The sequence below is a fragment of the Neurospora tetrasperma genome (assembly GCF_000213175.1).
Source record: "Neurospora tetrasperma FGSC 2508 unplaced genomic scaffold NEUTE1scaffold_3, whole genome shotgun sequence".
Lineage (NCBI taxonomy): Eukaryota > Fungi > Ascomycota > Sordariomycetes > Sordariales > Sordariaceae > Neurospora > Neurospora tetrasperma.
In genome coordinates this window covers 4,107,614-4,134,987 of record NW_009799101.1, presented here as the reverse complement: position 1 = coordinate 4,134,987, position 27,374 = coordinate 4,107,614, and the positions used below count along the sequence as shown (strand labels likewise).

General features: G+C 51.7%; 6 protein-coding genes across 6 annotated transcripts; 3 read left to right on the top strand and 3 right to left on the bottom strand.

Moving 5' to 3' along the window:
• Positions 1-1,134: 1,134 nt before the first annotated feature.
• On the bottom strand, positions 1,135-5,281 carry NEUTE1DRAFT_64002 (uncharacterized protein; the record flags this gene model as incomplete). The annotated part of the gene is made up of 5 exons (XM_009853031.1): positions 1,135-1,653; positions 1,778-2,217; positions 2,317-3,537; positions 3,763-5,118; positions 5,244-5,281. 5 exons carry the CDS (start codon positions 5,279-5,281, stop codon positions 1,355-1,357), a joined length of 3,354 nt encoding a protein of 1,117 aa, XP_009851333.1.
• A 1,558-nt stretch (positions 5,282-6,839) lies between these two features.
• On the bottom strand, positions 6,840-7,529 carry NEUTE1DRAFT_101150 (uncharacterized protein; the record flags this gene model as incomplete). Its single annotated transcript, XM_009853030.1, has 3 exons — positions 6,840-6,914; positions 7,098-7,206; positions 7,417-7,529. 3 exons carry the CDS (start codon positions 7,527-7,529, stop codon positions 6,840-6,842), a joined length of 297 nt encoding a protein of 98 aa, XP_009851332.1.
• Positions 7,530-10,254: 2,725 nt separating this feature from the next.
• NEUTE1DRAFT_63999 (uncharacterized protein) lies at positions 10,255-16,539 on the top strand (the record flags this gene model as incomplete). Its single annotated transcript, XM_009853029.1, has 2 exons — positions 10,255-10,283; positions 10,357-16,539. 2 exons carry the CDS (start codon positions 10,255-10,257, stop codon positions 16,007-16,009), a joined length of 5,682 nt encoding a protein of 1,893 aa, XP_009851331.1.
• A 756-nt stretch (positions 16,540-17,295) lies between these two features.
• On the bottom strand, positions 17,296-20,672 carry NEUTE1DRAFT_122547 (uncharacterized protein; the record flags this gene model as incomplete). The annotated part of the gene is made up of 3 exons (XM_009853028.1): positions 17,296-18,146; positions 18,448-20,487; positions 20,552-20,672. 3 exons carry the CDS (start codon positions 20,670-20,672, stop codon positions 17,296-17,298), a joined length of 3,012 nt encoding a protein of 1,003 aa, XP_009851330.1.
• A 1,708-nt stretch (positions 20,673-22,380) lies between these two features.
• On the top strand, positions 22,381-24,498 carry NEUTE1DRAFT_82679 (sporulation protein RMD1; the record flags this gene model as incomplete). Its single annotated transcript, XM_009853027.1, has 3 exons — positions 22,381-23,604; positions 23,664-24,015; positions 24,077-24,498. 3 exons carry the CDS (start codon positions 22,381-22,383, stop codon positions 24,151-24,153), a joined length of 1,653 nt encoding a protein of 550 aa, XP_009851329.1.
• Positions 24,499-24,996: 498 nt separating this feature from the next.
• NEUTE1DRAFT_82678 (uncharacterized protein) lies at positions 24,997-26,922 on the top strand (the record flags this gene model as incomplete). Its single annotated transcript, XM_009853026.1, has 4 exons — positions 24,997-25,219; positions 25,278-25,612; positions 25,913-25,952; positions 26,021-26,922. 4 exons carry the CDS (start codon positions 24,997-24,999, stop codon positions 26,920-26,922), a joined length of 1,500 nt encoding a protein of 499 aa, XP_009851328.1.
• Between the last annotated feature and the right edge of the window lie 452 nt (positions 26,923-27,374).

Below are 27,374 nucleotides of genomic sequence, written 5' to 3'. Positions count from 1 at the left end.
AGAGGTAGCTCGTGCGCTTCCGCCCTTTTTCTTGTCATCAAGAGCTTGTCTTCAACTGACGACCAAGACACTCAGTAACCCAAGGCTTCAAAATGATAAATTTCCAGTGACAATTCACGGGTAACATAACGACTGGCAGAAAATTATAATAATACCTTATCATGCGCCTGACTAAATGTACTAAACAAGCATGATACCTAACTGTAGTAGATAGGGCCGTGTTCTTGGCTTCCTATGTATAGTGTGGTTGAAATAAACAAAAGAGTTTCATCATCAACAGATAGAATCCGACGATGATGTACACTACCTAGGTCTATGACGATCCCTCAGATATTCTCTTTTTATGCTTGAAAGCATTCATGACTTAAGCAAGGAAACCTAAAGATTGAACGGATAATATTGAAAGCTGAGCTACTAGTTCCAAAAGCATTCTCTTGCTTGATATATACGGGAGTAATCCAACGTTCAGTTACTGGACCAAGAGTGAACAAAGAGATCAGATGGGAAAGGAAACGACGGGGAAGGTTTTGTAACGGGAGATTGTAACTAGCCAGCCAGCAGCCCACAATCAGACTAGAATTTTTACAAATGGAAGGAGAGAATGAAGGAGCCAAAAGAAAGAAAGGTAAGAAAAAATAGATAAATGAATCTGACGATGCCATAAAAGTTAGCATTGAATGGACTCGAATTAAGTCCAAAAAAAGAAAAGATTGGTCTCTCCCGCCGGGAATTGAACCCGGGTCTCGAGCGAATCGAACTGATGTTCAAGCTTGACAAGCTCACATACTGACCACTATACTACGGAAGATGTACAACTGTTGCTCAGCTGTCGTAGTTGGTTGTTGGAAGATGGGGTTAGCTGTGACGCTATATATGCAATAAGCATTACTACATCGTAAGAATAACCCCGAACTTCAAATCATCGTTTGCAACCACATTGTAACGACATTATCTATCATACCGACAGGTTTTCGTTTTCAAAACACTTCAACAGACAAGAAGAAAAAAAACCAGTAAATGAGCCTGCACTTTCTAGGAGCTTGATATACTTCTCGCTTCGTTGCGCTTTTCAAGAATTATACGATGTACTTTCAAAGACACACACTTAAAGCGAGAGCGAACAGCGAGCAGTGACGTGAACAACTGGACCACTCTTTTCAACGACAAGATAACGCATCAAAGCGCATATCCGCACGATAACTCAAACACCATACTTGAAAAAAAAGAGACAAGATACCATATACAGCCTGCCTTACCACCACCCTCTCCCTTTCTTACTCCTCCTTCTCCTCCTCCTTCTCCTACTCATCCCATCATCCCCGTCACACCTCATGCCATACACCACTCTCACCACTCACTTCCCACTAACCTGTCCCTCGACGAAATTCAACGCATCCTCCGTCGGCACACAATCAATCGTACTCGTCTTATTATGGAACGTAACGCCATAGCACTTATCAGCCACCAGGACGATTTCCGGCCGAAACGTGGTGCAGATGAACTGGGTCTTCTGCGTCTTGGAGATGGAGTCCAGCAGCGCGGCGACGGCAGTGCGGTACTGCGCGTCCAGGTTGGCGTCGACCTCGTCGAAGATGACAAAGGGGGAGGATTCGGCGGCCTGGAGGGCGAAGATGAGGCAGAGGGCGCAGAGACCTGGTGATAACTCGGTGTTTAGTATGGATGGGTGGGTGGGTGGGGAGGAATATGGAAAAGGGGGATGAGAGAAAGGGGGAAAGGGGGGAAAGGTAAGGAAGGGAAAGAGAAAAAAAAAACATACTCTTCTGTCCACCACTGAGTTGCTGAATCTTTTGCTGCTCATCCATAACCTTGGAGTTGAAGCTGACGCTGATGCCCACACCGCTGTAGGACTCGACGCCCTTAGCGGAGGAAGGGCCATCTTCGTCCGAGTCCTCTGGATTGCGGTTCTTGCTGCCGGCAGCCTTGCGCTGTATGACCAGACGGCCGTGGCCGGCAGGCACAAGCTTCTCGAAGATGGTGGAGAACTCTCTAGACACCTGCTTGAACGTCCGCTCAATGGCCTCGTCCTTGGCGTGATCGAGATGCTGAATGAGCTCCTCAATCGACTTCTGCGAGGTGTCGAGCTCCTTGCGACGCTTCAGGAGCTGCTCGCGCTGGGTTGTGAAGTTGTTGTATTGGTCAAAGGCTTTCTTGTTGATGTGCTTGTACTTCTTGAGAGCCTCATTGACCTTGCGCAGTCTTGTTTCAATCTGTTTTTTTCTAGTTAGTATGTAGATAAAGCAAATATTGATTGACTAAGGATGATAACTTGCCTGCTCAGACTTCATCTTCTCATACTTGCCAAAGGCTTCCTCAGGCAAAATACCAAGATCACGAATGTTCTTGGCATACTCAGCCGCCTGTTGGAGCAGACGAGCCTTGGTCTGAGAGTTCTTCTCCAACTTCTTTTGATACTGATCGATCCGCTTCTGGAGCTCTTGTTGTTCCTGCTCCTTTTGCGCCTTGTGGGCCTCTAGCTCGGCAATTTCGGCGGCGATGCCCTCCGTCTTCTCCTCGTTCTCCTGCAGTTGCCTGTCGACCTCAGCAGCAGCCTTCTTAAGCTTCTTGAGTTCCTTCTGAGCGTCCTTAAAGCTCCCGCTTCCACCAGTAGCGGAGTTCTCAAAGGCTTGGCTGCGCAGCTGATCCTCCTGCGGCCTGAGATGTGCCCGAAGTTCCGTCTCCAGTGACTTCTTGCGGCCTTCCAGCTCCAGACGCTTCTTGCTGATTTCCTTCAACTGCATCTGCAGGCGGTGCTCTTCGGCACCGAACTCCTCGAGCTGGCGCTCCTCGGCGGCTGATAGCGCCTTCTTGAACTCGGAAGCCATTTCGGCCCGGTATGCTGTGAGGTTCTCGTCAAACTCCTTCAGGTTCTTCTCGATGGCCGCCCAGCGCATCTTGGCGTCTTCAAGATGTCGCCGCTCGCGCTCCAACTGAAGCTGTTTCGTCCGCAAGTCGACCTTCAGGGGATCGAAACCTGACTCGAACTGGCGCAATTGTTGATCGAGCTTACGTTCCTCGCCATTAGCGCTCGTGATCTTTTGCTCCAGAATCTCATCTTCCTTCTTGATCCTGTCCAAGTCTTCCAGCTGTTGCTCGTAAAGTTCCCGAAGCTCTTCGAGTCTCCGGACCGCCTCCAACCGTGATCGGCGAGCATCAACAAAGCCACCGGTCATGGCACCCCGCTTGTTGGTTGTATCACCTTCGGGGGTGATGGCATCTACACCGTGTGTGCGTGCATACTGAGAGGCTATCGACAAGTTAGGGCAGACAATCGTGCGCCCAAAGACCTGCTGGAATGCCTTTTCGTATATCGGGTCAAACTCAATTTTGTTGATAAGTGGCTGGGCGTCCGAGGCCCTTGGCATCTTCACCTGCCTTGGCCGTAGTTGCTCAAGCGGCATAAATGTGACACGACCGCCATAGCTCTTGTGGAGATACTCGGACAGCATGGTGCCCGTTTTTTCGTTGTCGACGACATAGTGGAAAAGGCTGTTACCCGCCACCTGTTCGACCGGCAACCTGTAAGCGTCTACTGGCACGTTCATAAGCTCTGCCAGAGTACCATAGGCACCGGGAATATCCCGCTCTCTCTTGAGGCGTCTGATCGCTGCTAGACCCCTTGCTGTCGCCGAATCCATGGCATGTGAGAGGTCCGCCTCCGCGTTGTCTCTATCTGCACGGGTATTCGCAAGCAAAGAACTGAGCTTGTCCTCCTCACGACGCAGTCTCTTTCGCTCTTCGTACAAGTGTTCCCTGGCCTCCTGAGCCTTGGTCAGCTTCTCGGCGATTGATGACCGGTCCTCACCGTATCCTTCGAGCCTGTCACGGATGTTTTGGATCTCCTTCTCTAGTTGCTTGATCGAGTTCTCGACCAGCGTAACCTGTTCCTTCGCATCCATCTCATTGGCCCGCTGGTTCGCAAGCTGCATGGTCGTCTCCTCGATCTCGCTCTTCAGGAAAGCATCGCGCTCGGCCTTTGTCCTGAACTGGGAGCTTCGCGTCTGCTTCGTCAGCAACCTGGTACGACCAGTGGCCGCCAGATCCCTTGCGGCCGCCAATTCTTCCTCCTCCTTCTTCCATTTCTCGTAGTCTGGTGTGATTTTGGCAAGCTCTGACTCGGCAGCCTGGATCCTTCGCCTGACCTCGTTCAGCTCCGCTTCCTGTTGCTGCTGGGCCTTCTCGCGCGAATGTCGTGTCTCGTCGAGATCCTTCAGCTTCAGCTCTGCCTTTGCCTGCGAACGCGCGGTGTCTTTCCTGTCCTCATCCAACTGGCGCCGTTCGATGGCCAGGAGCTCAAGAGTCTGCTTCAGCTCCTGGAACTTGTGGTCGAGGGCAGCAATTTCCTTTTCCGTTTTCTGGAGTTGGACCCGGTCCTTGGTCGTTGCGCCAGCACCTCCCTGCCTCACCTCTTCGATCTGCTCCAGAGTGTTGTTGTTGGTCTCCTGTAGGCGGTGCCAGTGGGCGTACTCGAGACACCTGCGTTCGCGGTCCTTTTCTTGGAAGTCGCGGAGTTCGTCCTTCTCCTCCTCCAGTTCACTAAGACGCTCCTTGATGTACTCGAGCAACTCGTCGATCTTCTCGCGCTTGCTATTTGTCTCGGCCATAATCTTCAGAGACTGTATGCGCCTGTCGTCGTAAAGGTTGGTACCGGCAATTTCCTTGAGCAGGTTGAGTCTTTCGTTCTCCTTCATGTTGGTGATGGCTGCGACACGACCTTGGGGAACGATGTAGAAGGGGTTTTCCTTGGCGAAGCCGGCCGTTTCCAGAATCTTGAGGACATCGGCACGAGTCTGCACCTTCTTGTCGACTGAATATTCGTCCTTCTTGAGACCGATCGTCCTCCTGATAACGACCTCGTCGCCGGGTTCGCTGAAACGCTTATCGGTGTTGTCGAAGATGATCTCGACGTATGCTGACATGACGGCCGAGCCCGAACCCTCGTGAAGCAGGGCCTGGCGCTCTTCGCGACTCATGTTGGTGTAGGCATCGCTGAGGACGAATCGGATGGCGGCGAAGAAGTTACTCTTGCCTGAACCGTTGCGACCAACAATAACATTGGTACCGGGGGAAAAGGGTTCGATTACGGTTTGCTCCTTGTAGCTGGTCGTGGAAGTGTCAAAAGTCAGCACCGGCTTCAACCTGGTTGCATGCGCCAGGCGCGCGCCACACCCAAAACGATGGACTGATGTTGACGTAGAACCATAGTAGACAAGCATGCGACGCACCTTTTGAAGCCCTGGATAATAATCTGTTTGATATGCATGGTTGCGGATTTGTCGTCGTCAACTGGACGACAGCGCGGCGGCAGCTACTTTGATGTTGGAAGAGACGCTGAAGTGGGATGGAATATAGACCAATGGGAATACAACAATAGACTAGCTAGTAGACTATGTAGACAGCTGCGCGCATCACTCTGCGCAACAAGGGTAAGGTACAGAGTTCAGGTCGAGAGCTCGGAGGTCAAGAGTGGGAATCGGATCGTCTCTATTTGCATCGTTTGGTTCGCATCCATCGGTCGCGGGGCGCGAAAGGGCGTCGTCGTTGAGAATGCCGGAGTCGTCGACCCTTTCCAATTGTCGCGATGTGGGAGGAAACTATGATTGATCAAGTTTCGGTTCTGGACACAATTCACACCTCACACGAGCGCGAATATGGAAAGACCTGGGACGGGGGCGTGTTGGCCGCTGGCGGGTGACAATACCGAAGAACTTCCGTTATGAACATAATGTACCTAATTCGCACTTTCAACGCGTCTCGCCGGGCGGTTCCCCTGTCGCGCGCTCTCCCCTCTCGCAGGGGATTTCCACTTCTCTCCCGCAGGCAAGCACCGACAGCGGGCGGCACCAGGGCCAGAGTCGCAGCGAGTGAGCTGAGCTCTCCAAAAGGCGCTCGGGCCATTGTGACTATGGCGCTAGAATAAAGCGCCTAGACCCATCACGTGCTCTGACCAAGCAGCAGGCTGGGTTCCCAAAGCAGCTTGTGATGGATTCGGTGACATGGTGAAACGTAGGAAGGATGACGGGAGGGAACTGAAGCAAAAAGCTCTTTCAAGATTCAAAGCCTCCGTTTGCGCGACGTGGCTTGGTAGCTTTACGTGATAGGCTTTCAAAATACACAGAACTGTCATCGGAATCGAAGCACAAGACAGTCCACGAACTGGGGTGATTGGGACTGTTGAGCCTCGAGCCATGTGTGTATTTCAGCTTCCAGTTCAGTTGCCAGTGTCGCGACAGACGCGTGGCAGATTGGCAGTAGCTGCATCCGTCAGAGCCCCTAGTGCGCTTGATGCTACAGTACCTACTGTCTCGGCTTGTGATGATGGAGCAGTAGCAACACCACAAAATCAACACCACGATAAATTGCTGTACATGCTGGATCCCATACAGCTTGTGTAGATGGTGCCAAGTTCCAATATAAGGCGATAGAGACAGGAGAACCAAGGACATGCACATGTTCACACCTGATGTAGTTGATATCTGGGACCTAGTCTGGGTTGCTCCTCCAACGCCCGGCGAGTTTATTTGTTGTCTCCATCTAGTGTACGACATATTCGGAACAAGTGTCCGTTTTCCGCCCTCCATTCTCAGGACAACCAATCGTCATTTTCGTGAATGGAGACATCCAACGTCCCGCATTTTCTCGTCTGGAGTTGGGGTTCCAACAGAGACTGACGAGAAAAATCTGTTCGAGGCTTTCGACTCTCTCTGGTGGCTCTCGCCTGGGACCGAAATGGTGCCCGAATGGGGAGCAGCAAGGGACCCCAGACTTTGAAATGATCAGTGGACGTTCCCACGCCCCACTTGACGGGAACCTAATTGTTTTTAGCTTGCTCCACTGTCCCTGCGGTGCGGCAACCTCACAAAGACCTCATAGTAACCGCCAATGTGCCCTGGATGCTGCCTTTCTCGACAGGTCGAGTTTGTCAGTAATCTATTCGAGAACCGTCTGGTTCTAGACGGATACTCTCAACATCGCTAAAAAGGGGAAGGGAGCAAGTCGTTGTTGATCTTGAATGGCTCCTGTGTCGCAGATCCCGCGTCGAGATTGTCCGTGATTACATACTACCTGTACGTACACACCTTGTGCCGTTCGACCAGTACACGCGTATAAACCTGCATCGAAATGTCTGACTTCAACCTCTTTTTGGACATACAAGGCAATGCGTTGAGATTGCCATCGCCAAACAACCTTTGTTACAAACTCTACAAGCCATCAGGTGTGCCCTCGTTACCGCTCTGCAATTTGAGGATGCTTCCTGAATACCTTGGTGTTGGTCACAAGATGGCGGCGACGGCGGCAACATCCGAACTGAATGCATGACGGGCGAGACAGTCACCAACAAGGGCACAGTACCGAGATATCCCCAATCATACGGCTGTCGTGACTTCGGAGTCTCACAGCAAGAAGCCAGCCGAAGCCTCTCTTTGATACGGATCAGGCACACGCTTGACAGATGATGGGCCATGGGGTGCGTCGCCAGCTTGCTTATGCTGCACTACCGTGTACCGCATCATGGCTTCTTTTTCGTTCTGCGCCGCGCCATGACAGCTAGACAGACTTTTCCTCGCAATAATAAGGTTGTGCACATTTTCGAGTATCGACAACAGACTGTCGACGCGGATAGATAGATGATCTTGTTTCCATGGCTTCCCCACGAACAGTGACTGTACGAACTGGAGTGCTCACATTTGATATCGTGACCCTGCACAGGACAGTAACAAAACCGCAAAGTGACGGGTCGAGCCGACCCGGGGGCCTGGGTTTATATATTTATACCTACCACTACGTAGGTTGCTCTGCAGCTGACCCAAGCCGAGACCGAGACGAGCCCAGTCCTGGATGCGCGGGGAAAGCAAAAGGCTCACCAGCACTTGACTGCTTACTCCGTGGACAAAGGTCGGCTTTCTCGGGAAAGGTGAGGTCAAGACAGTTATCGGGAGTCGTATATCAAGCCCAGGTCCGGAAACGGATGGGAGGTCGAGGGCCGGAGTACTTCCGAATGCAAACAAAAGTGTACGACTTCCGATATGTGACTGGACCGAGCGGGAGTTTTGGAAGACATCCACTCCGGCTGTAGAGGTAAGTAGGCGTGCCCAGGCCTCGGACCGTGATGGCGGAGTGATCACTTAGGTAGGCTAGACGTAGGCCCTAGATCTCCTGTGTTTTGCAGTGCAGCCTTTCTGCCGGCTATTCGTCATTGGGTCGCACTGGGCTTTATCCCGAAGAGTTAAGGCAGGCAGGCAAGCACGCATCTCCGTCATCCGACTTGACTCCAAGTCCATTCAGCTGGTGAGGTTTGCCAATAGGTGAGATGGTGGAATTCCAGCAACGACTTATAGAATCCTACTGTTAGCATAGTAAATGGATGGACTGGGCAGACGTGTGAGGAAATGAAAGGGAAAAGGGAAAAGAACCAAAAGTCAAGTTCGAGAATGCAAAAGCCCTTTCAAGTTTCAACCGTGCACCACGGCCAAACATGGCCAGGGCCACAGGGCAAAGCTCAGGGCAAAACGTGATGAAGCTCAAAGCAAAAGCACTCCTTCCTTCTTGACTGGAGAAACGAACTGGGGCGTGAGGACGGACAGCCAATCAGGGGCCGCGGTGGGCTGCACTTGACTGGGGGCGATGAGGTGCAATTGGGGAGGCGCATGGATGGCAGGGGTACAATGGGCGGACGTGGATCGCGCTAAAATTTGAGAAGGGAGGAACGTTGGGAAGTGCCGGCTTGTCTATAAATTTACTAACCAATATTCTTTATAGACAGGCCGCTGCCCTCCAACCGAACCTCCCACTGCCCGCCATCGCCCATCCGACGCCCTACTACAACAACCTGCGCCCTGCTGCCCTGCTGCCCGCGCGTGCACGACCCGACCGACGTCTCTTACCTACTCCAACCAACCACCAATCCGGGCGACACCGTGACTGAACAGAACAGGCACAAGCACAGCACCTGAGAGAGGCAGCGCACACTGCAAATTGCCTGCCTGCCTGCCCTTCAACGTCACCACTTCCGATACTTGGCTACCTACTTGCTTTTTTTTTTTTATTTCAAGGCGACAAGACCGGGAGTTGACCGCCTGGTCCAGACCCCTCCATACATATTATTTCGATAACTCCCCCGCCAAAATTCCACGGACCACACGGACCACACGGACCATCCTAGGCGGCCGCTAGTAGTCACCGTTGCACCGTGTGTGTTCTTCCAGTTGTGTGGTGTGTGTGTGTGTGTGTTTGTCTAGCGCAAGGTACCGGCGACCTTGGTTGGCTTGCATACCAAAGAGACTTCCTTTGGCTGTACGGGGACACCACCACCACACCTTGCTCACCTTGAGCCATTCATTGGACGGTGAGTCTTGACCTTGATATTTCATTCTTTCATCCCACATATCATCTCATCACCACCACCACTGTCATCTCTCTTCTACCTTTGCTTTCTCGCAGAAGCAAGTGTTGTTATTGTTACTGGCCCCTTCAACACACTGCCTGGCTTGAGTCATGCCATCCAATTCCCTTCCTTCTTTGCACTTCTCACACTGCCCATCCTGTCATTCTGTTTGCTTCTTTCGCGATGACCATGGACCATCACACAAAATGCGTCAACTATGGGATCAGATCCAGCAATGTGACGCAAATGGCTAAAACCTGATATTACCTAGACCTTCTGGTAGAAACTTCTTTTTCTTCTCTCAACCCCACCACCACAGCCGCCCACATCACATACAAGAGAGTGAACCTTGTGTGTGTATTTGGGACTACAGCTTTGCCATATCTGTGGATCTACCCAAGGTATGTTCACATACCGTACACCTTACACCTCATCACATTTTTGCCTCACTCCTCCTGTAACATCACTTGAGTTCAGGAACCAGTGTTCTGTAAACCTCATTATCACCCAAGGTCTTTGAGCGTTGTCTGTATCGAGGTTCATTATCGAGTGGACTGCATCTGCCCTAACCCTCTCAAGTCACCTCTCGGGTCTTGGCAGGGGGTTCACCTCGTCAACATCTCTTGTTGTTTTGTTGTCGTTCTTGTTCCACTACCCCTGATTGTTCTCCTCCCCCTCACCCCTTGCCTCGTCTTTCAACTCTCCTTGCACACTTCAAGAAAACCTCCAAATCTGCTCCGCCATCCCAAGATTAGACAAAGCTGGAAGGGTATAATACTAACTATCTTGCAGTGCCATGGCCATTACCCCTTATTAATCACATTAACACAGTCTACTGACATGAACAAGAGATGGCGTCTCGGCTAGATCGCCTTGTCACGTAAGTACTCTGTACTTTCTGGAGGTTTGTGTTTTTTTCCCCCGGACACTTGACTAACAATTTCCACGTGTAGGCTCATCGAGACGGGCAGTACTCGCCTGATTCGGGATGCTGCCGTAGATCAGCTCGCCACATGGCAAAAGGAACACCCCGATGAGCTTTTCAATCTACTCTCTCGGGTTGTCCCCTACTTGCGCCACAAAGACTGGGAAACCAGATCAACTGCTGCCAAGGCTATAGGCAAAATCATCGAAAATGCACCGCAGTATGACCCCAATGCCGACGAGGAACCCGACGCGGTGATGAAAGATGATGATAGCAATGGCTTCATCAAGAAAGAAGAGGGCCCCCCAAAGCTCTCCCTTAGTGAGGAGGAGCAGTTCAGTCTTAGGACTCTGGACGTTATCAACATTCTCAAGTACGGAAGGTCCTTGCTCAGAATTGGCGACAAAAGTGATTGGGGCCTTGCAGCTCTCGATCCACAGAGTCGGCTGAACCATCAGAAAAGAACGCTCAATGGCCGTCTGGGTCTCCTTGGACGTGAGTTTAAGGATGAAGAGATACCTGTCATTAACGACGCCATCCTCAGCCCTGCAACCCCTCTCGATCCAGCTGCAGCTAATGGCTTCGGCCGTCATGACAGTGTCGGTTCCGCCCAAACTCAGAACGGTGAGACGGCCGGGCTTAGTGCACGACAGCTCAATGTTCTCAAGCGAAAGCGGAAGAAGGAGGCTCAGAAGGCTGCTCAGGGCAAGAGCGGCTTCGGTGACCTCTCTTTGCGCCGAAACACAACCGCCGGCTCTGAGGGCTTTGATGACACGCCGATGGTGGATGCCGACTCCAAGGGCGGCAAGATGAATGACTATTTCAGCCTCGATAGGCCCGCTGATATCGAAGAGGACACTAAGGTTGTCAGCGAATACAAGGGGCCCATTATCCCCATCAAGTCCGAGATTGAGGCCGACGACAACTTGGAAGGGGTTGAATGGCCATACGAACGTCTCTGCGATTTCCTCAAGGTCGACCTGTTTGATCCTCAGTGGGAAACTCGTCATGGCGCTGCCATGGGCTTGCGCGAGGTAATCAGGGTCCATGGCGCTGGCGCGGGAAGATTGATGGCCAAGTCTCGATCAGAGAACAACGAGCTCAATCGGAAGTGGCTGGACGACCTCGCTTGTCGCCTATGCTGCGTTTTGATGCTGGACAGGTTCACAGATTATAGTTCCGATACCTCTGTGGCACCTATTCGTGAGACCGTCGGCCAGACACTTGGATCCGTCCTTCGTCATTGCCCTCCGGCAACCGTCCATGCTATTTACGAATTGCTGTTCCGCATGGTGATGCAGAAAGATCTTCAGCTCAACCACCATGAGTGGGCCATTTGCCACGGCGGCATGATTGGCCTTCGTTATGTCGTTGCTGTGAGGAAGGACCTGCTCCTGCAGGATACCGCCATGATTGATGGCGTTATTCTCGCTGTCATGGAAGGATTGGCCAACCAGGACGACGATGTTCGCTCGGTCAGCGCGGCGACCCTGATACCCATGGCCAAGGAGTTTGTTAAGATGCGCTCGGATGCCCTCCCTGATCTCATCAACATCGTTTGGGAAAGTCTCTCTAACCTTGGCGACGATCTCAGTGCGTCCACAGGCAAGATCATGGACCTCTTGGCGACTCTTTGCAGTTTCCCAGAAGTCTTGGAAACCATGAAGCACTCGGCGTCGCACGATGAGGAGCGGTCGTTTACACTCCTTGTCCCGAGGCTTTACCCCTTCCTTCGTCATACCATTACCTCTGTCAGGCTTGCTGTCCTCAAGGCTTTGATGACCTTCGTCAAGCTCGGAGGCGACACAACGCAAGGATGGCTTGGTGGAAGGATTCTGCGTCTAATCTTCCAAAACATCCTTGTCGAGAGGGATCAGGAAACACTGAATGCATCTGTCGATCTTTGGGCAGCCCTCGTCCGTACACTTGCTAACAACAACCCTGCGATACTCGCTGATGAGTTTGGACCACATGTGGACACGCTCATGCAGCTGACGCTGCATCCTATCGGTGTGTCTAGGAACCCCATTCCCATGAATGCAAGCTTGTTTCAGAAGCCTTCTGGCGGAACCTATTCCATGCCAGGGCTTGTCGCGGGTGGTAACAGGAGGTCATCGCCACCAGAAGGCGCGGATAGGACTGTCAAACGGAGGAGAAAATCGACCAAGGTTGACGAACCTCCTCCAACTTCCCATACTCACGATGTCGATGGCCACATGATGCAGGGAGATGTCGACCTCGTTGGTATGGATGTTCTGATCCGCTCCCGCGTCTCGGCTGCTAAGGCCATGGGCTTAGTCATGGCCCTGGTCCCACCATCAACCGTTGAAGCCTACGATGCCAGTATCATCCCGGCCCTCTCATCCGCATACTCTTCAACTCAGCTTACTGCCAGCATTATCATTGACGAGTACGCCAAGAACAGCGCCTCCAGTCAGGCATCAACTCGCTTCGTCCAACCCTTGCTCGCAATTATTGAGCAAGAACGGCCATCCCACTACCGAGACTTGGTTACCTATGTGCAGCGAGTACGATCACAATCGCAACAGCTGCTTAACCTTTGTCGAGATCATGGCAAGGTTTCGCAGAGCAAGTTGCCCACTCTTGCTGTCGTGGTACAGGGCGAGCCCGAAGCTGGTCCCGGCGCTTTCTCTATTGCGAACGCTGAGAAGGTTGTCAACGAAGATTTTGAGAGGCTCAAGAAGATCATGGCTCCTGGTCAGCGGCTGATTGCTGTCAAGGACCTCAATGATGCTCGCGATCTCGTCGTTACTGCTATTGAGGAGGCCAAGGCGGCAAAGGAAGCTCGGGATACTCGTATCCGTGCTGCTGCAGCATGCGCCTTGGTATCCATGGAGGTGCTACCCAAGAAGCCCAGCCCACTCATCAAGGCTATTATGGACAGCGTCAAGGGTGAGGAGAACAATCTGCTTCAAGGTCGCTCGGCTACCAGCGTCGCGCGTCTTGTACAGCTCTTCACCGAGTCTGGCCGCCGCGGCCCCGGTGACAAGATTGTTGCCAACTTGGTCAAGTATACGTGTGTGGAAACTGCGGAAACCCCCGAGTTCCCTCAGCACGCTCACAAGACGAACGTTATTCTTTCCATGTCCAAGGAGGAGGACAGAGCCGAGCACGAGGATCCAATCAAATTTGCGATCGAAGCAAAGAAAGCTCACATTACCCGACGCGGTGCCAAGCAGGCTTTGGAGGTGCTGTCGCAGACATACGGACCTGAGCTTTTGAGCCGGGTGCCTAGTCTCCGCACCTTCATGGAGGAGCCTTTGGTCAGAGCCTTCTCGGGTGAACTCCCAGCAGAGGCCAGAGATCCTTCGAGCACGTTTGGTCAAGAGATTGTGGATGCCCTGTCCATCATTCGCACCATGACCCCAACACTCCACACCGCACTTCACTCATTCGTCATGCAACAAGTGCCCTTTGTCATCAAGGCTCTCCAGTCCCAGCTTTCGGTCTTCCGATACATGGCTGCCAAGTGTATGGCCACCATTTGCTCCGTCATCACTGTCGATGGTATGACCGCACTTGTTGAAAAGGTTCTGCCCTCAATCAACAACCCTGTCGATCTCAACTTCCGCCAAGGCGCCATTGAGGTTATCTATCATTTGATTGCAGTCATGGGAGACGCCATCCTGCCCTATGTGATTTTCCTCATCGTGCCTGTCCTTGGTCGTATGAGCGATTCCGATGACAACATCCGTCTTATTGCGACCACATCATTCGCTACTCTTGTCAAGCTCGTACCTCTTGAGGCTGGAATTCCTGATCCTCCCGGTCTTTCAGAGGAGCTCTTGCGTGGCCGAGACCGTGAACGAACGTTCATTCAGCAGCTGCTTGACCCGAAGAAGGTCGAGCCGTTCCAGATTCCTGTAGCCATCAAGGCAGAGCTGCGTTCTTACCAGCAGGAAGGTGTCAACTGGCTCCATTTCCTCAACAAATATCACCTCCATGGTATTCTCTGCGACGACATGGGCCTCGGCAAGACGCTCCAGACAATTTGCATTGTCGCCAGTGACCATCATCAGCGTGCTGAAGAGTTTGCCAAGACCGGTGCGCCAGATGTCAGAAGATTGCCGTCTTTGATCGTCTGCCCGCCCACCCTTTCAGGACATTGGCAGCAGGAGATCAAGAACTACGCTCCATTCCTCAGCGTTAGGACCTACGTTGGTCCACCTGCTGAGCGAAAGGCTATGAAAGACACTCTGGACAAGACCGACATTGTCATCACCTCGTATGATGTGTGCCGTAATGACATCGACGTCATCAAGAAATACAGTTGGAACTACGTGGTGCTTGATGAGGGACACTTGATCAAGAACCCCAAAGCAAAGATCACCATCGCCGTCAAGCAACTGGCCAGCAACCACCGTCTTATCCTCACCGGTACACCGATCCAGAACAATGTGCTAGAATTATGGTCCTTGTTTGACTTCCTCATGCCCGGCTTCTTGGGTGCAGAAAAGGTGTTCCTTGACAGATTCGCGAAGCCCATTGCCAACAGTCGATATAGCAAGGCGTCCTCGAAGGAACAAGAAGCAGGCGCTCTGGCTATTGAGGCGCTGCATAAGCAGGTCCTGCCCTTCCTTTTGCGACGTCTCAAGGAGGAAGTTCTTAACGACTTGCCACCCAAGATTTTGCAGAACTACTATTGCGACCTCAGCGACCTTCAACGCAAACTTTTCGAGGACTTCACCAAGAGGGAGGCGAAGAAGATCACCGAGGAGGCGGGCCGTGATGACAAGGAAGCCAAGGCCCACATTTTCCAAGCTCTGCAGTACATGCGCAAGCTTTGCAACTCTCCTGCGCTCGTCATGAAGCCCGGTCACAAGCAGTACGATGATACACAGAAATTCCTGGCCAAACGAAACACGAGCCTCGAGGATCCAGCCCATGCCCCCAAACTCACGGCACTCCGAGACTTGCTTGTCGACTGCGGTATCGGTGTTGAAGGTCAAGAATCGTCCGATCCGCTCTACACGCCCATTAAGCCTCATCGTGCGCTCATTTTCTGCCAGATGAAGGAAATGTTGGATATGGTTCAGAATACCGTCCTCAAGACTATGCTTCCCTCGGTATCTCACCTTCGTCTTGACGGATCCGTCGACCCTACCCGCCGTCAGGACATTGTCAACAAGTTCAACAGTGACCCATCATACGATGTGTTGCTGCTCACCACGAGCGTCGGTGGTCTTGGTCTCAACCTGACTGGTGCAGATACTGTTATCTTTGTTGAGCACGACTGGAACCCGCAGAAGGATCTGCAGGCCATGGATCGCGCCCATCGTATCGGTCAGAAGAAGGTGGTCAACGTTTACCGCTTGATCACCCGCGGAACACTTGAGGAGAAGATTCTCAGTCTTCAGCGTTTCAAGATCGACGTCGCCAGTACGGTAGTGAACCAGCAGAATGCAGGACTTGCGACCATGGATACGGATCAGATTCTTGATCTGTTCAACCTTGGTGATGCCGGACCAAACCTCATAACGGAGGGCAAGAACAAGGACAACCTTGAGGGCAGGGAGGAGGACATGGTGGATATCGAGACGGGCGATGTCAGGCAACCTGGCAAGAAGGCGGCTTGGCTCGAAGGCCTCGGGGAGCTGTGGGATAATTCACAGTACGAGGAAAGCTTCGATCTCGACGGCTTCCTGAAGACTATGCAGTGAGGGCCTGAAAGCTTCCCCTGAACCCATCTGCTGTTCAAGGAACTGAGTACGTATGTATACCTGCTCAAGTCGTTGATGAGCAGTGGGTATGAACAAGTCATGTACGACTATCCCCACACGTAGCTTCGCAGCTCGCGCATGCCAAGTGCCGAGCCGCGGTGGATGGTGGAAGAACAAAGACAGGACTTGACGCCTGATCACAGCGTTGCTGACAGGCCATTGCCTGGATAGACCCCCTGAGAGTGGGAACGGAAAGGAGACCACATCTTCGGGTTTCAATCAGTGATGGTCAACTTCACGACTATCGATCGAGGTGGCAACAAGGACGCTCAAGTCTATCACATCATAAAATGACGAAGGGAACGAGAAGAAGATTTGATTGCCATTGGCTGGATGAACATGGAAGCTACACAAAGGTATCTGCTCACAAGAGGATAAGTGAGGCGGAGGAGGAATTTCGAGCAGTGCCCGTTTGTGCTCGATCTGTAGGATATATACAATAACAGCATTGTATCTTGCTTTTTCTTGCTTTTTTTAATTCCCTTTCTTTATTATCATGCGTGTCAAAAGCTAGATGGCAGGCGAGGTCATTGCTGATTTGGGGATTGGTCGGCTGGCTGATGAGGAGTTACGGTGTTGTTGGCTGGTTCTAGTGCAAATAGGGAGAAATAAAACAAGGATAAACGGATCAAGATGGATGGATGGATGGTGGGTGAGGCGGATGGCCGGATACAATGCATGAATGAGCTTGTGGATTTGCTGGAAAAGGAATGGATAGGTAGATCGGAATACCCTGAATTTGCTATGCTACCGTTGAGATGCGTGCTTGGAGTGACTCGTGTCGTGTCATGCCTGTGAAGCTTCGTGTTTGACGTTGACGTGTGGGAAGGCAGTATACCTAACCATACTCGACATAAGGATGTGAAGTCTCTTTGCTACATGTTTATGACGGGATTAATACTCTTGTTGGTCGTCTTGTATCCATTCCACTGCCCTTTCACTGCCTTGAAAAGCCTTTGGGATTCGCTGTTGTTGTCTTGCCACGGATATAATGTGCAACTTGATGCGTTCACTGAACGTTGAAACCCTTCGCCGACTTCGAGACATCTGTAAGCGTGTATCAAAGACCTGTAACTGTATGCCTATTCTTATGCCTTCGTTCTCCATGTCCCTCTCCAGATAGTATCTTACCAACGTGATTGTCCCTCCTCCTTAAAGTAACGAATGCTATGAACCGAACATTACATTGATACAACCCAACATAAATACCACCTCATCTTGTGCTCTCAGTCTTCCTCACTGACCTCACCCTCCTCAATTCCTCCCCACTCGTCCTCCCCCTCCTTCACCGCCGGCTTCCCATTGCCTTCCCTAGGAACAACAGGGTCAACGTTAATGGCTTTACCTTTTCCTTTCTCCTCTCTTGTTGGTCTTCTACGCTTCTTTCCCTTCGCTTTGGCCTTGGCTGCTGCTAATTCTTCCCGGGCATTTTTGTAGTATGTGTGTTGGTTGGCGAGCTCATCATCATCATCATCCGTTCTAGGGGCGGCGGTGCTAGGGGTAGTAGTTGCAGCTGTAGTTGCAGTTAAAGCTTTCACCTTTACCGTTCCAGCTCCCTTTGTCTTTGTCGATACTCCTCCCGAATTCGAATTCCCCGACGACGGCACCTTAATCTCCAACCCGCCCAAATTCTTCGGCCCCTTTAGCTCCATCTCCTGAACCCACACCTCCACTTTTCTAAACCGCCACTTGAACAAGTGCGCATCAGGTTCCCATTCTATGTTGAATGGTCTTTTCTCTATCATATTTCCATAATAATCGTCCCCATCGTTTTCGTTGCCCTGCTCATTGGTGTCTTTCCCGTTATCAACATCATCATTATTTTGGCCATTTGTGTTAGTCCATTCTTTGAACCTCGCCTCCGCTTCGGGAACCACCTCGTCCCGCCAGTGCGAAACATCGTTCATCCTCGCGGGCGGCTCCGGCTTGGTTAGGGCTTTGAAGATTTCCAGTGCCTCAAGGTTGGCGAGGCGGAGGGTCGTGAAAGTACCGTGGAGAGTGGTGGCGGGTGTGAGGAGGGTGGAGGAGGGCAGGGGGAGGAGGGGGTGGGGGGATGTTGTTAGGAAGACTTCTTCTTCTGATGTGGGAGATGTCTTCTGAGTCAGACTCGGAAGAGGAGGAGTAGATGGTTGAGGGGGGAGGTGGGGAGTAGAGGGTACAGGGTAAGGGGGGTGTGGGCGGGCGTGGTGGATTGGTGGGCTGGTTTTGAGGCTGGGTTGAGTTAGAATTATTTTGTTCTGTTTGTGCTGGTGTGGGAGGATTGGTTGATAGATTTGGCCCTGACCAAGGTCTTGAGTGACCCTCGACATCCATTTTGTGAGGATCCAGATGGCCCTGGACGTTTGTTGTGGGATGCCCTTCCAACTGAGTCGAGGGACTAGCGTGAGTTTGTTTCTCCGGCTGTGTTTGGGTCTCGCTCTGGGTTTTGCTCGTAATCTCCTGTTGAGTGTGAATCTCAGGCTCCGTTTGCGTTTGGTGGCCCTCAGTTTGTGAGTCCATGTTCATCTGGACACCTGAAGTATCCTGATCTTCGCTAATCTTCTGCGTCTCACCTGCTTCCACATCAACATCCCCTTCATTCAACTGCCCATCAACGTCCTTACAACCGAATAAATCTTCCTCCTCTTCATCATCGTCTTCGTCATCCCCCTCATCCCCCTCATCCACTACCTCAACCCTTCCCTTTCCACTTCCCACCCCCACTCCCGGACTCTTCGTCTCTTCTTCCTCACTCGGATAATACCTCACAGCCCAAACAACCCACATCCTCTTTGCATAAATCCCCATGCCCTCCTCGCCCACCCACAACTCCCTCTTCTCCAGCACTTCACCGAGCATCGCCGCCTCCTCGTGCACATAGTAGAACTGAATTTCCCCATCCTCGTAAAAAACCGTTCCTTTGAAAAGGTGGTCGCCCACATATCCTTGTTCCACAGTTTGAAAGGGGATGTCCTCCTTGAGTAGGTTCAGCACCCGTCGTCGGCAGGTTTCGTTGGCCTCCTTTTTGGAGGTGTAAACGACCTTCGATCGGTAGTGGCGAACGGAGTCGGACTCGGAGATGGGGTGTTTCTTCGTTTGTTTGATCACGTATTGTAGGATGACATCGGTGGGGGAGAGGAGGGATTGCGCGGGCACGGCTTTCTTGGGTGGAGGAGGTGGAGGGATGGCAGCATCGGGGTCTGGTTCTGGAACTGGAGGAAGAGCAGCTGGGAAGTGATGAGGGGGTGGTAGCGTTGGAGTCAGGGTTGGTGGAAGAGCGTGAATGCTGGTTGTTGGTGCCGGTGGGTTCTTGCTCGATGATGGAATGGTAGACTTCTTGCGTCTTGAGGCTGGCGAAGGCCGAACTGGTCCCTCGTATTCTTTTGCCGATTGTTGGAAATCATTAGTGGCGCGCTGAGCTGTAAACTTGTAACCGGTTCGCTCTTCGTTGAAACTGCTAGGGAGATGGTTGACTATTCTTGCATGCTTCGTTTGTGGGCCCTTGTCCTTGAAAAAATTGAATTGATTCACGTCTGCTTTCGTAAGACGTGATATCGAAGGCTTCCCCTTTGATCGAGACGGTTGTGTTGCTTGAGCTGTTTGATGGGTTACTGGTTGGCTTGATGCCGGATTTTTGTCACCTTGCGTTCTTCGTGCATCTTTGGTCGGTTGGCCCCTCGAAGAAGATATGGTGTTTGTGGGATTGCTTGCAGTCTTGTCACCGAATATGCTGTCAATAGGGGCCTTGGTGAATTCTCGTACCACTTGCTCTTCTGTTCGTTTGGGTGCTTGAGTTTCCTTTGCCCTCTCTTTAATTTGATAAACTTTCTCCGTCGCCTTAACGCCTACTGTGGTTGGCGTGTTCCTGATACTTTTAGCAATCTCCTTTGACTTCGCGTGATCCAGGCTCGTGCAAGGGCTCATTCGAGACAGCACATTTTTACTCAGGGGTCTCAGGGGCGCTCTAATCCGGGAATGAGATGAGCCGGGTTCTCTTTTAAAGCGCTGACGCTGGTCCTTTGAAAAAAGGTGGTCATAACATCCGGACCGGTGCTGTCCGATGCTCAATCTCCGTCTCTTCGCACTGTCGACGCTTCCACTACGGCCCAAGGCCTCAAGATCTTCGACGACTAGAGGCCTCTTTGAAGATCCAGCTTCGGCGTCGTGTTTGGTCGACGATGTAGAAAAATCTGCCTGGAGTGACTTCGTGGCATCGTCGCTGTCTTCTGTCCCCTTTGATTCTTTCGCATGAGCTGCGCGCACATACTCAAACCTTCCCCCAAACGGTTCTTTATCCTCTACTTTTCCCTCTTTTGGGGTTTCTTGGACAGACTTTTGCCGCAGGTGGTCCTGGATGGCCGTGTTGAAACAGTTATTATCTGAACTACTTTCATCGTCCGGCCCGGTTCTCTTCGGAGATGATGACGACGTATCAATGGCTGTTTCTTGGAAAGTTGTTAGCTGTCTCGGTCGACATAATCCTGTATGGGGCTGAGTACACACCGTGGCTATGACCGGGTGTTGAGCTGTTTGAACTGCTTGCTGCTGGTTCTGGATCCAGAGCCTGGGTGGATGTCGGCAATGACGTAAACCAAGTTTTGGCTGGCCCAAATATCGAGTTCATTCTGGTCGTGTTGTGGAATTCCAAGCACCACCTGGTCTGTGTCCTGTGTATGGATACTTGAATCGCTCCGATATGACCGTTGCAAGCTCTGGCTGATTGATATATAACGGCGCGGTGAGTATAAGGAGGCCATTGATCGAGCAATTTGTTGAAAGGTGGAAGATATGAGATGGCGTTGACCTCTTGTCGAGGTTAATAATGTGTAGTTGGAACAGCGGCTGCGGACACTTTCGACTCCATAGACACTAGAATACGGACGCAGGACGATGTTCTGGGAAGGAAACCGTAAGAGTAGCAGTTATCCATCGAGGTACAAGTAGGTTTCTTGGCGCGGAGTGCGAGTGTTTTGAATGATCTCCAGAGTAAAAGCGGAGGATGACCTAAGATGCAGAGAGAAGAAGAGAGTCGAGGGAAGAGTACCATGAAGCAGAGAAGGAGGGCGAGGAAGAAAGAGGAAGATTCCATTTATGGTACCGCTTGGACGTAACTCCACGCTCTGAAAGAGTGATGTTTAGAGGGATAGAGCACGGCAATGTTAACCAAGGGGTGGGAGGAGTTCGTTGTCGTCGCCATCGCCATCATTGTCTGTGGTAAGTTTAGTCTTGGATCCCAGCAAGGAGGTCAACATACAGATGTCCAAAATCGTGATATGGCGTTCACCGTAAAGTCAAGTCCAGATGAAATGAAACCGCTGCCCGAACAGTATTTGGGTCATTATTCTACTCAATTCCTCATCCTAATGGCTTGTGTTCGAGTCTCATGGCCATAACATCGAGATCATGAGCCCGCGACCCTAAATACGGTAAGATCATGATGTTGAGAGTGGCTGTAGCACCCTATATGTGGTGACTTGATGGGTTAGTAGAAGTGAAGCTATTCCCGTCTTTGACGACGCATATGATGAGGGGGTGTAACATTGGATGACGGCCCGGGGATGAGGTGATGTTTGAACAATGCCCGACAGGGGAAGCTTGCAGCTGGTGCCCGCTGGAGGAGCATTCCCCATTGTGCTGGGGAGGCGGGCTAGACCGGGAGTATCTTAGCGCCCGTTCTCCGCAATTTAAGCCTTTGTCGCATTGGCCAGGTGGGGGCCAGTCTTGCCTGAAAAGAGCAAAAGAATTCAAATTTGTGAGTGGTCACTGTCTCGGGCGCGGCAGTCCACTGTAGCATAATGGCCGGCCCCGGAGCCGCGACCACACACCAGGGCACTGTTTGGGGTTTCAAGCGGACGACCATCTCACCGGCCACAAGACGTCACTGACGGGATCTCTTTCTCGGCCGGCTCCAAATCTTGCCTTTGAGCCCATCCTTGACCCGACACGGACCCAGACAACCACCACCACCACCACCACCATCAAAACTACTCCGCAGACGCCTCCATCACCGTCCGCCACAACGGCCGACGATTCGTGTTTCTGATCTTTTTTTTTTTTTTTTTTCCTGACCCAACCAGCGAGCATCGCATTTTTTCCCGCTTGAGTGTGGTGTGTTGATATACAGAATAAATACCCATTGTTTTTGGCTTCTCCAGAGATCCACGTTGGCGCTTGAGGTGGCCTTGTCGATATCTCCAGTTTGCTTGTTCCCTTCGTGCGACCAGTCCTCTATCGGTGATTCAGCAAAAACACACGAGACACATAAAACCCAGGTCTGCCACAAAACAGCACCCATCACAACAACCAACTAGTCGATCGCGACGACATTCACAATGGAGAACACTACGCCATCAGAGAATACACCGCTCCTCCCCACCACGACACCATCATCTCCCGACGTCAGCCGTCCCACGAGACCGCAACGAACTGTCACCTTCAACCCTAATCCCGTCACCAAGACCATCGAGCCCGAGGCCGCCTACCGTCAGGCCCGCGCCTCGCATCCAAGCCTACCGCATCCGCCAATGTCCCCTTCAAGTTCCTCCGCCATTAGCACTGGCGGTCTCGGCGGCGGCCCCCCCATGTTATCGGCCCTGAATGGCAAGATGCGGCGACGAAACAGCGGCGGTACTATCGGAACCAACCACAATTCTGGCCTGCCCTATACGTCTGCTGGCAACACTCACCTGCCCAAGATCGGCCCCCAGCGTAGCACCAAGAACGCCCAGAAGCTCAAGCTACTACCCAACCCGGAGCTGGAGGAAGATGGCGTCGACGAGGAGAGCGGTCGCGACGTATACTCGCAGTACACCCGTATCAAGGATCCCACGGCCCGTCGTGATGCTGCGCGTCTCGGCAAGGCGGACCGCGACAGGTTGCCCAGAGTGACGGCGTACTGCACAGCTAGTAGGTACCAGATGGACGGCCTTATGCGGTTCCTCAAGAGCAGATCCAAGAGTCGTGGCGCAAACCCAAAGTTGATCGACGAGTGCATCTACACTCCTTATAGCTACAATCCCAAGCAGGCGGCTGAGAACAACCGGGCCGAGGCAGAAGCCCAGGAGCAACAACAGCTGGGGCATTTCGACCCGATACATTCTCGCAGGCATTCCACCGGCGAGGTGACCCAAGGTGACAGCAGTGGTTATCAAAGTACAGAGGACCTGATCAGCCTCAATCTCAATGGAGGCAGCACCTCCAGGGAAGGTGTTCAGGATATGGTGGCCCAAGGGGTCATCAGCGACGAGAACGCTGTGTCGGATGACCCGCTGGCTGATTTCGACATCCAAGTCCACACTCCGGAAGTCTTCCTCTTTGAGTACGGTGTTGTGGTAATATGGGGCATGTCGGTTGCCCAAGAACAGCGGTTCCTAAAGGAGATTGCAAAGTTCGAGTTGGAAAAGTTGGGGCCGGACGATACGGAGACGGAGTATTTTAACTTTTACTATACACACGAGTACCAGGCCCGGATCTACAACGACTTCATCACCTTGCGAGACAAGAACAACTACATGACGAAACTGGCCATTTCCCACGCTCTGGCCCAGAGTGTCAAGGTTTGTTCCTCATCCTATTAGTGCCTGACGTAAGACTGCTGGCTAACCCTATCACATAGACGTCTCTCTTTGAAGAACTTATTGCTTCGACCATCGAGACGTGCAAGGACATCCCCACGCAGATTGCATTGACGGGCAAGATCGACCTCAGTCGACAACAGATCAATATGCAAATCGGAGAGCTCTTCATATTGCGTGTCAACATTCACCTAAACGGCTCTGTCCTCGATACACCGGAGCTGTTCTGGGTCGAGCCACAACTCGAACCATTGTACAAGGCCGTGCGCAGTTACCTCGAGATGGACCAGCGTGTCAAGTTGCTGACAGAGCGTATGGATGTCATTGCCGATCTGTTGGCTGTTCTCAAGGACCAGCTAACTCACGGTCACGGAGAGAAACTAGAGTGGATCGGTAAGCGGCCATGCACACATACACCCTCAACAACCTGGGATTATGCTAACTTACTTAATAGTGATTGTTCTTATTGCTGCCGAGATTCTCGTGGCGGCCGTAAACATCGTTGTCGATTTGTATGCGGGCGTTGACTAGAAGGAGACAGCAACTCGGGATACAGTGCCAACAGAGGGATGGTCCCTTTGTAACTCACTTCTTTTCCTTTTAGTTATTTTCTGCATGGAATTGGGCATCTTTTTGAGCACTGGAGGAGTTCTGGGCCTAAAGGCGATGAGTTGTGACGTTGTTTTTATCTGGCTGGATTCTTTGGTGGATAGCATTTAGAAGGGATGGCGCTTCGTAGGGCCAGTGATGAACAAGAAAGGCAGAGAGAAGGAGAGCCTTGATATGCCGGAGAGAAAAGATCAAAGAGCGCCAACGATATTCTCGTTCTGGCTTGACTACCCGTGATAGACGTTATACCAGTAAGACTTCATTTCATTATCTCAACCAGACGTGATACTCTGCCCGTTCTTCTATCTTTCCCCGGTACTTGGATTGGCTGTGTGACATCCCCTACTCTTCATCTTATGTTCCAGCAGATACATCATGATACGTACTATGGGACGGTCAAGGCACCAAACAGGCAGGACTGGGCAGGTGCCCGTCGGTGACGTTCCCTTCGCAAACGAAGAAGGAACTCCAGCACACGGAAGTGGCAGGCACAGCTTCCGGTTCGCGAGGAAGGTACGACGAAGGCAAGCCGATAACGGAAGTCACGTCTACCGCGTTGCCTGGGCAGTGAGGACACTTGGGGTTTTCCTCACGGGGGTCTCATTACCTTTTCACCCCACCTCACTGCAGCGTTCGAACATTGTTTTCCTACCCTCATCCTTTCTCCAAGGTTGTTCTTCGTCCTCCAAGATCTGCTCGCATCAAGCCCGGGAACTTACGTTGATGGGCATCTAGATCGCGGTTTAGATCATGATCTCTGTCAAAATGGAGGTCGACAACGTCAACTTCTGGGGCCATCTGCCCACTATCCTTGACGCGATTGCCGATGCCGAGTTCATCTCGCTTTCTGTGATCGGTTATCCCGATGCTATCATCAAAGCTAACCAGACCAAGGAGGAGCTCTACCATGAATTGGTAGAACACTCCAAGGTTTACCACATCTCCAAGATTGGCCTGACTTGTTTCCAATACGACGAGAAGCAAAAGGGTACGTATGATGGGAATTTCTTAGCCTGGGTGTTCACCGAGGTAACTGACATTCCGAGTCTCAGCATATTCTGCGCGTAGCTTCAACTTTGCCATCACCCCTTGGTTTCTCTCTGCAAACATTCAGGCGGAACTCATCGCAAAGACCGTCAATCGAACGTTTTCCTTTTCATACGACACCCTTCAACAGTTGGCGACAAACGGCTGGGGTTTCAACGAAGCTTGGGAACGGGGTGTTCCTTACTTGACCCGCTGGGAGGCGCAAACAGTCGAGGAGCGTTTCCTCCAGCCTTGGGAGACCAAGAAGCCATTGGACATCAACAAACTAGATGCCGAGTCCCAGAAATTTCGGGCATGGGCCAATGAGCAGATCACATCTTGGCTGAAAGAAGAGGTACGATGACTCCTTCTGGTTTTGTCTGTCGACTTGCTGGTCATCAAGCTCATGCCCGCCTTCCTTTACAGGACAAGACTCTTGACTTAGCAACCCCCTCAGGCGAGCGGTTTACTAGCCTTCAAGTTGGACTCATCTGCCAACTTGTCCACTCCTGCTTTGAGGACTGTCGCGCAACTCTTAGAGATGACAATCGAATCATGCACATCACGAAGCTCAGTCGCACAGAGCTCACCATTGAGGTCAGGGAAACAGCCACAATTCACTAGTCTAGGACTATTTACTGATCGATGCTCACAGAGATTGACGAACCGCCGCATTGCACTGACGCGACAGTCAGGTAAGCAATTCCGATAGCACTTCATGACACCCAGGCCTTTCTGGTTCCACTAACGCTTGTTCTTGCAGGATTTCTCTACGTGGTGGAGGCTCTCCTCGGGGGACATTTTGCCAACGACATCGAGCCCGAACTATGCTTGGCATACTTATTGGTGGTGGATCGTGACTCGCGAAGTCAACTTGTCTCGGCTTTTCGCGACAGACTTAGAGCAGCTGAGAATAGAAACAGGCTCAGACGACCTATCCTGCTCATTCACTCTCAGCTCGACATGCTGTGTCACTTTTACTCGACATTTTTGGGCCCACTTCCGGAGACACTCGACGGATTCACAAAAGAAATACACGACATCTTCCCTCGGATCGTGGACAGCAGGATTCTGTATCCCCTCAACAACTATCCATCTCACTCGTTCGACAGGCACAAGACTTCAATTGAGTTCATATCTGCCGCAGAGGAAGAGGGAGGACCCGTTGTTACACCAGTACGAGGATTCGAATACCAGAACAAGATGGCTGAAGAACACGGTCTTTACGGCTGGTATTCCAACCTCGCATTCCTCAAGGTTGCAGCAAAGAAGCTGCAGAAGGAGCAGTGGCTGAGTAAGACCCGGCCCGAAAAGACGTGCGGAAGCATGAGAATGAAGACGAGAAAACCAAGCAAGCTTTTCTTCACTCTCAATCCCTTTGCGCCCAACAGCATTATCAGCCGTCGGTCAAGTATTTGTTCTTCTGTCGCTTCCGGTATGACTGGAAGCATGGTTGACACCCCGCCCAGTGTTTTCGGTGACGGCAGTGAGGAGGAGGAGGAGGAGGAGGAAGAGAAGCAGGAGGCATCTGAGGTTCATCGTCTCCCCCCGTGGGGGGCAGTTTTCTGGGAAAAGTTTGGAAACAAATTGATCCTCGACAACGGTGAAGTTTTGGCGCTCACCACTTCGATTCCGCTCAGAAAGACCCGGATTCGGAATCTCTAGGATGATCATTGGGACCTCCTATATGAGCTCCTTTTTGTGTGGACTTTGGGCACGATTTGTGTGTTATTTACATTGCTTTTCAGATGAGATAAAGATTGAGACCCGAATTGTTTGTGATGTGATAATGTCAACAAGTAATTTGTTAATGATGTTTGAGGAATGGAGGAGCACACCACTATACGCGCACGAGAGGTGTTCCGCTAAAGGCGTAAACCAACGGCATCATATGGATGATGGAGGCGTAGGGAGACGCGTGAAGATTTCCTACAGGCCGCCGTGATGAAGATTTCCAGCCAGCCTAAAAGTACCGTTGCTTTGGTCTGCAGCTGGCATAAGCTTTGACGGTATGTCTCAAGCCGGGAGCACCGGTGTTCATCATCGATCAAGGCTGGATCTTAAGAGGCCACTGCCACCCTTATCCAGGTCTCTAGCGCAGAATCGGGTTACACATA